Source organism: Phocoena sinus, chromosome X, assembly GCF_008692025.1.
Source record: "Phocoena sinus isolate mPhoSin1 chromosome X, mPhoSin1.pri, whole genome shotgun sequence".
NCBI classification, from domain to species: domain Eukaryota; kingdom Metazoa; phylum Chordata; class Mammalia; order Artiodactyla; family Phocoenidae; genus Phocoena; species Phocoena sinus.
Window position 1 is genome coordinate 18,490,896 of NC_045784.1, and position 14,318 is coordinate 18,505,213.

The 14,318-nt window shown below is 37.9% G+C and overlaps 1 protein-coding gene across 9 annotated transcripts in view; it reads left to right on the plus strand.

Moving 5' to 3' along the window:
• The window catches only part of MBTPS2 (membrane bound transcription factor peptidase, site 2), a 99,588-nt gene that overhangs the window by 4,800 nt on the left and 80,470 nt on the right, over positions 1–14,318 (plus strand). For all 9 annotated transcript variants that reach the window (XR_004348030.1, XR_004348029.1, XR_004348028.1 and 6 more), the window contains exons 3-5: positions 148–373; positions 10,161–10,264; positions 11,974–12,101. Coding sequence is in view for 6 of the 9 variants with exons in the window: in XM_032619465.1 (XP_032475356.1) it covers positions 148–373; positions 10,161–10,264; positions 11,974–12,101 (458 nt within the window). In the remaining 3 variants the exon portion in view is untranslated. The remainder of the gene's footprint in view (positions 1–147; positions 374–10,160; positions 10,265–11,973; positions 12,102–14,318) is intronic.

The window sequence follows — 14,318 nt, forward strand, 5'->3', positions numbered from 1 at the left end:
ATCTGAACTTCAAGTAGGAGAAAGAAGCAGAGTTATTGAAATTTTTAGACATTGTTTTGAAGCTATGAAAGGTGGCTGGTTAATGAATTTTTTAGTCCATGAATTGTGAGGAATTGTACATTTATGTAATTTTTTTCCTCTTGACAGGTTCAATTTTGGAATGGTGTTTGGTGTAATTGCTATGTTCAGCTCTTTTTTTCTTCTGGGGAAAACGCTGATGCAGACTTTAGGCCAAATGATGGCTGACTCTCCCGCTTCTTATTCTTCCTCCTCTTCTTCCTCCTCTTCCTCTTCCTCCTCTTCCTCTTCTTCCTCCTCCTCTTCATCCTCTTCCTCTTCCTCACTTCACAACGAACAGGTGCTACAAGTTGTGGTAAGTGCCTTCTTATTGCTTTATGTAGCTTTGTTGAAACATAGATATAAGAAATTTCTTCTGGATAGCATAATTCCTATCCATAATATAAATATGAAATAAATGAAAAGTCTCACAATTTCTCAAATTACTTGCTTAAACAAAATCATTAGTAAGAGTATAGCAAAGAATTGTTGCAATGTGTAGTAGTAGTAGTAATAATAGAACAAATGGACCACCACTAAGACTGTCAACAATTACACAAGTATTCGATTTAATTCATGTTGTGTTTTTTTTTCAGTGCAAGGTTTTTTTTAAATTGAAGTATAGTTGCTGTACAATATTATATAAGTTGTGGGTGTACCATATAGTGATTCGCGATTTTTTAAAGTTATACTCCGTTTATAGTTATTATAAAATATCGGCTCTATTCCCTGTGTTGTAAAATATATACTTGTAGCTTGTTTTATACCTAACTTGGTCATTCATGTTGTCTTCTTGAGGTGTTGAATAATTGTTACTGTCAAGGAATAAGCATACTGATTTAAGATCTCTATAATGTAGAAATAAATTGCATCTTAATCCTATGCAAAATGTTCCCCTTTCTTCTTCATGGCTTTCAGATTCTTAAGCAATAATATCCTTTTAATTAAAGGTAAAAGACCTTTTGAATGATCACTGTGATTTCTTGATATGAAGAATAATGTGCTGAGTTGTACTCCTTTGACTGTAAGCTACTTAAAATAATTCCCACTTTAAAGCACATGTGTAGACCAATACCTTATCAATTCATGTTTCCAGAGTTTGAAAGGGTGCTTTACCACTGACTAACTTCAATTTTAAAATTTTTACGTTAATAGTTTCCATTTCCGTGAGTCATGGACGTTGTTTTTAATCGTGTTCTTATTAATGAAATAGACTATATGAGTTAGTGACTTTTTTTTAAATTGAAGTATAGTTGATTTACAGTATTATGTTAGTTTCAGGTGTACAGCATAGTGAGTCAGTATTTTTGCAGATTAAATTCCATTGTAGGTTATTACAAGATAATGGGTGTAATTCCCTGTGCTATACAGTATATCCGTGTTACTTATCTATTTTACTTTATTTTATTTTATTTTTATATCTTTATCGGAGTATCATTGCTTTACAATGTTGTGTTAGTTTCTGTTGTACAACAAAGTGAATCAGCTATAAGTATACAGATATCCCCTCCCTCTTGAGCCTCCCTCCCACCCTCCCTATCCCACCCCTCTAGGTGGTCACAAAGCACCAAGCTGATCTCCCTGTGCTATGCAGCTGCTTCCCACTAGCCATCCACTTTACATTTGGTAGTGTATATATGTCAAGGCTACTCTCTCACTTCATCCCAAATATACAAACTATATAGTAGTTTGTATCTGTTAATACCCCTAATTTGTCCCTCCCTTCTTCCTTTTCCCCTTCGGTAACCACAGGTTTGTTTTCTGTATCTGTGAGTCTGCTTCTGTTTTGCGTATACATTCATTTGTATTATTTTTTAGGTTCCACATATAAGTGATATTATACAGTATTTGTCTATCTCTGTCTTATTTCACTAAGCATAATATTCTGTACGTCCAACCACATTGCTGCAGATGGCAGTATTTCATTCTTTTATGTGGCTGAGTAATATTCCAGTGTGTGTGTGTGTGTGTGTGTGTGTGTGTGTGTGTGTGTGTGTGTGTATATATATGTACATCTTCTTAATCCATTCGTCTGATGGGCACTTGGGTTGTTTCCATGTCTTGGCTATTGTAAATAGTGCTGCTATGAACATTAGAGTGCACGTATCTTTTCGAATTCGTGTTTTTGTTTTTTTCATATATATACCCAGGGGTGGGATTGCTGAATCATATGGTAGTCCTATTTTTAGCTTTTTAAGGAACCTCCATACTGTTTTCCATAGCGGCTGCACTAATTTACATTCCCACCAACAGTGCACAGGAGTTCCCTTTTCTCCACATCCTCGCCAACATTTGTTATTTGTAGACTTTTTGATGATAGCTATTCTGACAGGTGTGAGGTAATACCTCATTGTGGTTTTGATTTGCATTTCTCTAATAATTAGCAGTGTTGAGCATCTTTTCATTTGTTAGCTACCTGTATGTCTTCTTTGGAAAAATGTCTATTCAAGATTGACAGATTTTTTTTTAACTCATCTCTTTGTGGCCTCTACTAGCTGTGTCACTATGGGAAGATTACAAGTCATTTGTAGCAGAACATAATCTCTTCTATGGTAATAGCTCTTTCTTAGAGGTTAAAAGGATTCAGGTGGGTGAGGCCTCAGACGAGATGATTTATTTCTTCAGCAAACATTTACTGAGTGTAGTCTGCCTACTGGCCTTGTGCTTAGTCCTGCTTATACAGGGAACAAAATCCAATCCTAGCACTTACAGAGCTTTTAGTCTAGAGGGAGAGCTGCTATGATTTTCTACAGTTGGACAGAGTACAAGGTGCTGCGGGAACAAAGACAAGCCCTGCTGAGGTGTGCCTGGCACTGGGAAGAGAGTAGAGGAGAAGGGAAGGGAAGGAGAGTCCACATAGCCTGGGAAAGGAAGATGGCAGTTGAGCATGCCGGAAACAGAGGGAACCATATAACATGGAAAGGCAGAGGGAATAATAATACTAATAATAAAACCTAGTTAGGGGCTTCCCTGGTGGCACAGTGGTTAAGAATCTGCCAGCCAGTGCAGGGGACACAGGTTCGAGCCCTGGTCCGGAAAGATCCCACATGCCATGGAGCAACTAAGCCCATGCACCACAACTACTGAGCCTACGTGCCGCAACTACTGAAGCCCGTGCGCCTAGAGCCCGTGCTCCGCAACAAGAGAAGCCACCGCAATGAGAAGACCGCACACCGCCACGAAGAGTAGCCCCCGCTCGCCGCAACTAGAGAAAGCCCTCACACAGCAACGAAGACCCAATGCAGCCAAAAATAAATATAAATTAAATAAATTTATTTTTTAAAAATACTAGTTAATATGCAATGCTTCCCATGTGAGGTTTTTTGTGCCTATTTTATTTTATTCCTGCAGCAATCTAGAGGTAAGCATTGTTGTTATTCCTGATTCACAGATGAGAAAACCAAGGCACAGAGCTGTTAAGTCACTTGCCTGTGATCACAGCTGGTAAATGGTGGGTCCATCATTCACCCACCACTGACCTCAGAGCCTGTGCACAGTATGCTCTACTCTCTTAAAAAAGACCAGTAATTCCTCAAGGAACTATAAAGTAACTTTGACCTGTATCTAAGAGGTATATGGTGGAAGGTATATGGTGTAGGAGATAAGATGGGAGATATAGGTAGGGTCTGAGTTATGAAGGGCCATTCTAAGAAGTTTTGATTTTATCTGTAGATAACAAGTCTATGCAAAATGGACTGGAGTAGGGTTTCACCGAAGATGGGGAGACCGTTTAAGAGAGCATTTGGAATAATTCATGTTAGAAGTTATAAAGATCTTAACTAAATTAGTGGTAAGGAGAATGAAGGGGCTGGATTCAAGGGATCTTTTGCAGTGGAGTTCTCAGACCTCAATCATTAATTGAATATGAGGCTGGAGGGAGAAGAAAGTCGAGGATGACTCTCAGGCTGCATGGCTGTTTATTGTTTGCCAAGAAAGAGGATAGTAGAGAAAGAAGCAGGCTTGGAGGAAATAGGATCACTGGCCTGTCTGCCTGCTAGGATTAGAATGGCAAAAGGGTTTTTTTGGGGTTTTTGGTTTTATTTCAGTTTAACAAGTTTGTGTTTTTGTTTTTTTTTTAAAGACACATTTATTCAGTGTCACATTTATTCAGACTATTACATTTAGCAATCAACAGCGTGGGTACAAAAAAAAATCTATATTAAAACACTTTGTTGGAATGCTTTACACTTTCCACAGAATAGAAGCTAAAATAATCTATTATACAATTAGTCACAAATATAGTGCTTGGGGTATTTTTGCCCATACACAGGAGTATTGTCTAAAACAGGGGTACCCAACTCCTGGGCCGCGGACCACTACTGGTCTGTGGCCTGTTAGGAACCGGGCCGCACAGCAGGAGGTGAGTGGCAGGCGAGTGAGCGAAGCTTCATCTGCCACTCCCCATCGCTCGCATTACCGCCTGGACCATCCCCCCCCCAATCCATGGAAAAATTGTCTTCCATGAAACCAGTCCCTGGTGCCAAAAAGGTTGGGGACCGCTGGTCTAAAACATGTCTTTGTAGCAACTAGGCCCTGCCACCTCTGTGCTTGGTTGAGTTCCCAAATCTGTTGTAACCTGTAGCTTCCCTGTCACTTCTCTGGCTCTCCTCTCCTGCTAAGCTTTGTTTCCTGGCAGTAATTAAAACCTCCTGCCATAGCCACGTTGGTTTCGTGGTTTGGCAAAGTATTGGCCTCATCCCCCATAGGAGCCAGAACTTCTGCCTCCAAAGTTTCCTCCTTTCATGGGTCCAAAATTTGAACATTGATTGTTGTAACTGCCAAAATCATTGTAGCTTCCGCCACCTCCAAAATTGCTTCCGTCATTACCAAACCCATTATAGCCATCCCCACTGCCACCATATCCCCCACCACGGCTGCCACCCACCAGAGCCACCTCGGCCACTGAAGTTTCCTCCACGACCAAAGCTGTCATTCCCACCAAAACCCCCTCCACGACCACCACCAAAGTTTCCAGAAACACTTTGCTCTCTTTGGCTGGATGAAGCACTAGCCATCTCTTGCTTAGATAGGGCTTTCCTTACTTAACAGTGTGGTATTTCTTTTTTTTTTTTTTTTTTTTTGTGGTACGCGGGCCTCTCACTGTTGTGGCCTCTCCCGTTGCGGAGCACAGGCTCTGGACGCGCAGGCTCAGCGGCCATGGCTCACGGGCCTAGCCGCTCCGCGGCATATGGGATCTTCCCGGACCGGGGCATGAACCCGTGTCCCCTGCCTCAGCAGGCGGACTCTCAACCACTGCGCCACAAGGGAAGCCCACAGTGTGGTATTTCTGAATGACAGTCTTGTCTGCGGAGTCATGGCCATCAAATGGTACAAAAGCAAAGCCTCTCTTTGCCATTGCCTCAGCCAGTCACTTTTTTCCCCAATACTATTCAAAATAATCTCTTAGGTGATGTTCTTCAGTGTCTTCTTTAATGCCACCAACAAAAATCTTTTTCACAGTTAAGTGGGCACCAGGTCTTTGAGAATCTTCTCTTGAGACGGCCCTTTTTGGTTCCCCAACTCTTCCATCCACCTCGTGTGTCCTTGCCTTCATGGTTGCATCCACCTCCTCGACAGTGGCATACGTGACAAACCCAAAGCCTCTGGAGCGCCTGGTGTTTGGATCCCTCGTTACCACACAGTCTGTGCGCGTTCCCCACTGCTCAGGTGGCTCCTCAGACTCTCACTGGTTGTTTCAAAGCTCAGACCTCCAACGAAGAGCTTCCACAGCTGTTCGGGCTCTTTGGGAGACTCTGATTTAGACGTGACAGCAGTGGGGCTGGGGAGACTTTAATGATGCTTACTCGGTGGTGTCCACGGGCAGAAACAAAGCTAACAAAGTTTTTTAAATTTTTTTATTTGATAAATTTGACATGTTACTGTTTGCAAATTTAAGGTGTACAGTGCTGTACACCTTATGTACTTTCATACATTTATTTATTGTAATATGATTGCCATTGGAGCAATATTTATCACATCATAGTACAATTTTATTGATTGTATTCTTTATACTGTGCATTAGATCTCTGTGGCTTATTTACTACTTGTTACAAGTTTGTACCCTTAAATACCGTCACTCATATCCATCCCATCCCCTGGTAACCACCATTTTACTCTCTGTTTTTTAATAGATGTGACTTTTTTAGATTCCATATATAAGTGATATCATACTGTACTTGTATTTCTCTGATTTATCTCTCTTAGCATCATGTGCTCAAGGTCTATCCATGTTGTTGCAAATGGGAGGATATCTTCCTTTCTCATAGCTGAGTAATATTGCATTGTTTATGTACATGTACCACATTGTTTTTATCCATTCATCTGTTGGTGATCATTTGGGTTGTTCCCATAATCTTGGCTATTGCGAATAATGCTGTGATAAACGGAGATATGCATATATCTCATTGAAATATTTTCATTTCCTTTGGGTATATACCCAGAAGTGGAATTGATGGATCATACCTTAGATGTATTTTTAACTCTTTGAGGAACCTCCATATTGTTTTCCATAGTGGTTGGACTAATTTATATTTCCACCAGCAGTGTGTAAGGGTTACCACATCCTTGCCAGCACCTGTGTTGTCTCTTTTCTTCTTGATGATAGCCATTCTGACAGGTGTGAGGTGGTATCTCATTGTGGTTTTGCTTGGCATGTCCCTGATGATTAGCGATGTGGAGCATCTTTTCATGTGCCTTTTGACCATTATGCTGTCTTCTTTGGAACTACTAAATAGTAGTTCTGTCCATTTTTTAATCAGATTGTTGGGCAGGGGGTTGTTTGTTTTGTTAGTTCTTTATATGTTTTGGATATTAACCGCTTATCCAGTATATGGTTCGCAAAACTTTTCTCCCATTCTGTAGGCTGCCATTGGTTGTTTCTTCTGCTATGCAGAAGCTTTTGAGTTTGATGTAATCCCATGTGTTGATTTTTGCTTTTGTTGTTTGTGCTTTTGGCATCCTGTCCAAAGAATCATTGCCTGAATGGTAAAGTGTTAATTTACAGAAGAAATTATTTCTTCTGTTTGCTTTTCAACTTACTCATAGAGCTTACAAAATATTGATTCAGTTAGGAGAGCCATGCTTTGGAACCATTAAGAAGTCAGCTGCCCTCTGTATATCTACCTGGCATGTTTTTGTTTAAGTTTGTTGTATCTCCTGACTTTGATATGAGCTCTTGTAGCTTAGAGCACATACTTTCTGTTTACTCTATAATTCCCTACAGCCTCATTCAGTATTAATTCCCCAAAACCTGGCACTCTATGTTATTGAGAGATCAGTATTTTGGTACATCTAATACCCTGTGTGATCACGGCCGAGACAGATGGGCAGTCGAGTATTGTTGCCAGCAAATAAGACCTACCATCTGTTGGTGTAGTCACATGTTCAAATCCTTACCTTATTTCATTATTACATCACTGAAATAATAAAGAGAAGAAATCAATATCCTATTGGATCAAGGCTACTGATTTTTTTGAAATAAAGGTAAGATAACCTGAATACTTTGTGATATAGAGGGAATGTATGAGTATTAATCTTAAGTACATAAATTTAGAGAGGAATCAGAGAAAAGGAAACTACAGGTCTGAACAGACAGATGCCTGACAACATGGGAATGGAGCAGATATGTAGAAAAAGGTACACTGATGTTCTTGAAAAGAGTTGCTTAGTAGGGTCTGAGTAGAGAGAACTTCAGATAATGAGCATCATAAAAATATCCTCTGACCATTTACTTCCACATCTGGGACTCTAGGTTAAGGAAACACTTACAAATTACAGAAAAATTAGTATTCATCAAGCTGTTTATCCTAACATTTATTACTATGAAGAATTAGAAACAACCACAATATGTAATTGAGGAATGGTTAAATTATGAGATTGTCATTCAGTGAAATGTTATGAATACATTAAAAATGATGGCTATGAAAGCTAGTTTCATAACTAGAGAAAGGACTCTTGGAATCAATGAATTTAGAAAGCAATCCAAGCAGCATGGTTTGAATCTCCTCTTCAGTTACTAAAAAAGGCTTAAAAATGAAATTCCTTTGTTATACACAAAAATAAATTGCAATTGAATTAAAATTAAAATGTGAAATCATAAAAGACCTTGAAAGAAATAAAAACAGGTTTCTATTTATAGGAACACAGAATGAGAAAGACATATGCATAAAACTAATGGCAGAAACCATGAATATTGATAGATTTGACTACATAACATTTTTTACATATCAAAAAACCAAAAGCAAAATAAAATTAAAAGGCAAAACTTGGGAATGCATCTGTGATGTGTATCACAGAGAATCAATAATTGATACTTGAAGTGATCTTACGGACAATAAGAAAAACATGAACACTCTAAGGAGAAAAAAATTGACAAGTCGGGAGTAGGCTACTCACAAAAGATCTATCAGTGGTCAAAAAGTAGGGGGAATATTCAGCTTAATAGTCATCAAAGAAATAGAAATCAAACAATGGGATGCTTTTTATTCCTCTCAAATTGCAGATTTGAATAAAATGAGCTTACCCAAGGTTATTGAAGTGTCTGCCTTTGGAGAGCAGTTTGATATGTATCAAAGTCCTTTAAATTTTGTGTATAATTACCCTCTCTGTTAGACGTAATGTTAAACAGTGGACAAGGATTATCTCCTGTAATCCTCAGAATTACCCTTTTATGTAAATATGGTGATTTCCATTTTAATGATGGGGAAATTGAAGTACTGGAGGAATAATCCAAGGTTCTTCAAAGTCCCTTAGCTAGTTATGATGGAGCCAGAACACCAAACCCAAATGATATGTCCCCAGAGCCTGAACCAACCGTGCTTGTCTAACAATTTATTCCCTCCAAATATTTGTGTATATGTGTCCAAATATATTTATCACAGTATTTTATAAGAGCAGAAACCTTTAAAACAATTAAATGCCCAACAATCTACTCCATGAAATACAATGCAGCTATTAAAAATCATGTTGAACCAGAAATACTCATGGGAAAATGTTTGTGATACTATTAAGTGAAAAGGGTAGATTTCAAAACCATATTTATAAGAAAAGAGTATAATTTTTTTAAATATGTGTACATGAAAAGATTGGAAAGACATGCATTGAAACACTGAGAATGGTTTTTTGTTTTGTGTTTGGGGAACAGGAACGGTTTCTATTATTCTTTGAGTTTTCAAGTTTTCCTGCTTTAAACATATTTTGTAATTAATTTAAAATACTAACTAATGAAAGAAAGACGAACTTTCCTCCAGAAGGATACCTTTAGAGTCCCACTGCCTGGATTGTGAGAAATAGAACTTAGGAACGATTATTTATCTTGCAAGAAGATTCTTGGGTATCTAAAAAAATTTTACTGTGCAGCCTTTAAAATAGCAACCTTAAGTGCATAACAGTGGAGCACGTGGGTCCTTAACATGTCTGTATGTTCCAAATGCCTTACTTTCTGCATTAAATTTCAATTTTAGTATAATATTTATGTATCACTTTGATATGATTTTTCTAACCAATGTTCTAGACAAACTGATAGAAGAAATGAAGGGCCTGGTGCTCCCACACCAATAAGGCACTTTATTACACTGCCTTTAATGATCAACTCTCATATAACTTGATAATACTAAAATGAAACTCATTGAAGGGGGGTGGGGACATCCTGTATTACTCACATAAGTACTTGGAGCCTTGCAATAACACTTTAGCGGAAGGAATGGGAACTGTAACAAGAATTCCCAAATCGGGCTGCCAGCCCTCGAGGGTGGATCAGCTACTGACTCCTTCACTGCCACTCTGCCTTCCCTGGCACTATGCCAGGCTCCCTAATTCTTTCCCGTGGTAAAGACTTCAGGAAGCTAACGTTTCAACTTTTTAACCTGGTGTTTCCTATTCTCTTTAGATTGGTGGTGTGCTTAGCTCAAAAACTGCCTAGTTCAAAAAAACTGACTGGTGTTTTTATAAAATTTATTATGATAGAAATGGAGAAGTGGACCATCAGTGTTCATATTAGTTTTAGCTTACCTAACACTGAGTTTGGAAGTTTAAGTTTTAGTACAGAGTGAACATCGTGTTCTCTTGGTGCCCAAGTGTGTTTTTATCATTGTGTCTGTGAACAGGTTCCTGGCATAAATTTACCCGTCAACCAACTGACCTATTTCTTCGCTGCAGTCCTCATTAGTGGTGTTGTACATGAAATTGGACATGGGATAGCAGCTATTAGGTAATGATATTTACCTCTCTCTCTCTATTCCATGCAAAGAAGCTTTTCATTTAGGAGTATTTATTACTAAAATCTGCTACATTTGATACTTTTTCTTTCTTTGGATACTGCCCAGTGCATATCCACCATTATTATTTTAAGGTAACTTCTCTTTTGTAGAGATTAATATATTGATGAATATGCTCAATTAACTATGTGCACATCTATAATCTGGGTCTTTCTATCCTTTGTCCTTTGCCAGCATGGTTATATCCTCATGGTTCTTCACTATTTTCATCCAATCCTGAAACCTAATCTTTCTATTCATCACTGGATCAGAATGATAACCACTGCACTCAAATCAAAGCCCATCCACCTGCCTTCTTAGTACTTTCTTTGGCTCATCATCTGAAATACTTTCCTGCTTCTACTCATGGCCTCTGCTGGCTACAGCAAGAACACTGAAAGCTCTGGGTTTGTTAACAAATATCATAGCCTATCTAGAAATCCAAGTGGAAGAAGATAAGGGAGGATGAGACCTGGGACTTGCTTCAAGTATCATGCCATGTTCTCGTCTTGACTGTCCAAATGTATCATTGTAATTATACCTGAGCATTTTAAAGACTCCTAAATGTGTAAAATCCTGATGGGGGGAGAGATAGAGTCTCAACTCCCCTTCACTCCCACATAATGAACACACATACTGATGGCAATGTGTTTCATCCTTTGGGTGTGTGGACCAGATAAAAGGTTTTAGAGGAGAAGATTTAATCACTTCTTATTACTTTCCAGTTGCTTATGAACAAGAGTCTATTGACTGGCAATAAACCCTCATCTTGACAGAGCATATACTGTTACACAGGTGTGCCATGTAGTGGTTTAAGTGGTCGGCTACTTTTTTCTTTTCTCTCTTTCATCTTTACTTCCACCTTAACTTTGCAGCTTTTAGGGTTTTACATAGAAAAGTATTGTTATTACAGTTTAATCATTCATAATATGTTTGTGAAATAGTTTGGTAATATTTTATAAAATCCCACTGCCAAGAAAAAGTGAATTTTACAGTCATCTTATATAGTTAATGCTAGGTGACAGCACAATATATTTAGATGACGCTTTTTTTAGAGTAGCTGTATGGTCTTACGAGGCTTTTAAATGTAATTCCAGTTTTAGAGAATGAATTGATAAAAAATAGTTCTCTTGAGGACAGTCTGAGCATTATGCATTTTTAAATGCAGTACTTATTTTTAACATTAATTCAACAGCAATACACTTAGATAAACCTCCACCTTTATAATGGCTAAGAGAAATATAAATATTTAGATAATTTACTTGAATTCTATTTTCTACTATCTCCTTCCCTGAAAATAATTCAGAATAAACCATAAAAATGTTTTTCATTTAGTTTCTCATAGAAATATTAACTATTTCTTTATACAAGTGACTAATTTTAAGTTATTTGCTCAGCATATTGGTTTCTAAAATTTTTTGAAGTTGTTAAGTCTATTTCAGAATGCCCTGTTTTACAAAATGCAATTTCACTGGTAACTAAATCTGTATGCTATTATAAAATTATGATGATATATATCATATATAATTTTTTGACTCTCCAGAGAGACTTGTATTTTAAGCAAGAATTTGAATTACAGTGGGAAGTTTTAAGATTACATGCATTATTAATCTGAAAAATGCAATACTAGTAGTAAATTCCTTTTTCTTATGTGATTTCTTAGGGAACAAGTTCGATTTAATGGCTTTGGGATTTTTCTCTTCATTATTTATCCTGGAGCATTTGTTGATCTGTTCACCACTCATTTGCAACTTATATCACCAGTCCAGCAGCTAAGGATATTTTGCGCAGGTAAAAGACTTAAATTTCTTTATTCATCTGTGTGTTATTAGTGGTTTTATGGAAAGTACATCACAACTGAAAACACCTCACCTTTTGGTTGATAAATTCAGTTTATAAGACTCTCAGTCAGGGCTTCCCTGGTGGCGCAGTGCTTAAGAATCCTCCTGCCAATGCAGGGGACACGGGTTCAAGCCCTGGTCCGGGAAGATCCCACATGCCACGGAGCAACTCAGCTCGTGCGCCACAACTACTGAGCCTGCGCTCTAGAGCCCGCAAGCCACAACTACTGAGCCTGTGTGCCACAACTACTGAAGCCCACACACCTAGAGCCCATGCGCCACAACAAGAGAAGCCACCGCATTGAGAAGCCCACACACCGCAACGAAGAGTAGCCCCCGCTTGCCACAACTAGAGAACACCCGTGCACAGCAACAAAGACCCAACGCAGCCAAAAATAAATACATAAATAAGTAAATTTTTTTAAAAAAGACTCTCAGTCAGAAGTGGTAGAGCAAAATAATTTACATTCCAGTTTTTTCATTTTTTTAACATGAATTATTTTTAAAAGATTGAAAAAATGAGAACATATCATGAAAATATGACTAAAGCATTAAATTAGACTTAGGAAGTCACTTGATAATCATAAGGAGTGTAATCCACAATGGAAATGTAATCGTGAGTCTTTCTTACTAAATAAAGTAACACATCATCAAAACAAAAATGGGAAAAGTACAAGGAAAAAACAGAAATGTAATCAGGGAGGCTTATCTCATCTCTCAACACACAGCAGGTTAAGTATGAAAAAGTCTTCATCATCAAAGTTCTAATTAGCAAGGTCAAAATCAACAGTTATGTCAAATCCTATACCATGACAATTTCTTTTCAAGTACCCATGAAACTTATAAAAATTGGCCAATTTAATTCAAAACCATAATTGCAGTATGTTTAAAAGTGATAATGAAATAATGTGTAAAGTTTTGCTAAAAGGAAAAGTCACTGCCTTAGGCAATTATTATGAAGTAAGAAATTAAAGTAAATCAGTTAAACTGAAGAAGTGAGAAAAGAACTATAAAATAGGTAAGAAATGATGTAATTAGCATGCATATAGGCAAAAAATAATAAATTAGAAAAAACAGAACTGTTAAATAAAAGAGTTCTTTGAAGAACAAAAAAAGATTAAATCGGAGAAAGCATTTATAGACAGAATTAGCAGTCAGATTGGGGAATGACAACTGATAGAGAAATTTTAAACAATTATTAAAGTGTTCTTTGTTCATCTCTGCAAAAAATTTTCACAAACCTGGATAATTATCTTTTTTTTAAACAGCCGAAATTAACCCCAGCGGAGACAGAAAAAAAATATAAATAGGCTAATTACCATGGGAGAAATTAAGAAAGTTTAAGAGTGGTCCTGAAAGTTTCATAGGTAGAATTCTTTCAAATCTTGAAGGAATCTTGAAGGAAAAGATTTCTCTTCTCAATTCCAATTTAGTATAAACTTTCCAGGTCGCATAGAGAAGGAAACTAAGAATTTTTTAAAAGTCAGTATACCACTGATACTTGTAAAGCACAAAAAAAATTCTACAGACGGTTGGTGTATCTAAACAGTGCAAGGATGGCTTAAAATTAGGAAATCTTATTTGAATGTGGTAAACATTAATTACTCTTAAGAGAAAAATATCCTCATCTCAGCAGATATTGAAGTCAGTATTTAACAAAGTTCAACATCTATTAATGGCTAAAAACCAAAAATCTTTAGTAGAAGTACTAAACAGAAATAGCTGGTTACTTCCTAATGGTATAACACTTAGAAGCATTCCTATTAACGGGCAGGACAAGCATTCCACTGATACTGTTAAAAATGGCCTGTAAATGTGGGTCAGTGCAATCGAATAAGAAAAAAAAGAAGCATAAGTATTAGAAAGGAGTAGGCCTTCCCCGCCCATACTATTATATACCTGGCGGGGGGAGGGGGAGGGACAAAAAAGTCAATGGAAATGAAATACAGAAAAATTCTGCAGAGCCTGGTTGCTGTATTCAAAAGAAACAATAGCTTGGCGAGCTGAGCGAAGAGGCACGCAGTGGCAGGAGAGCTGGCGCACGCACGAGTGTGTGAGCGTGGGCATGAGCATGGTGCTGCACTCTGCTGGGGTGCCCCAGCTTAGAAGCGCATGTGCGGGGTGCCCCAAAGCACACCTGCGTGGGTGCCCCAAAGCGCATGTGCGC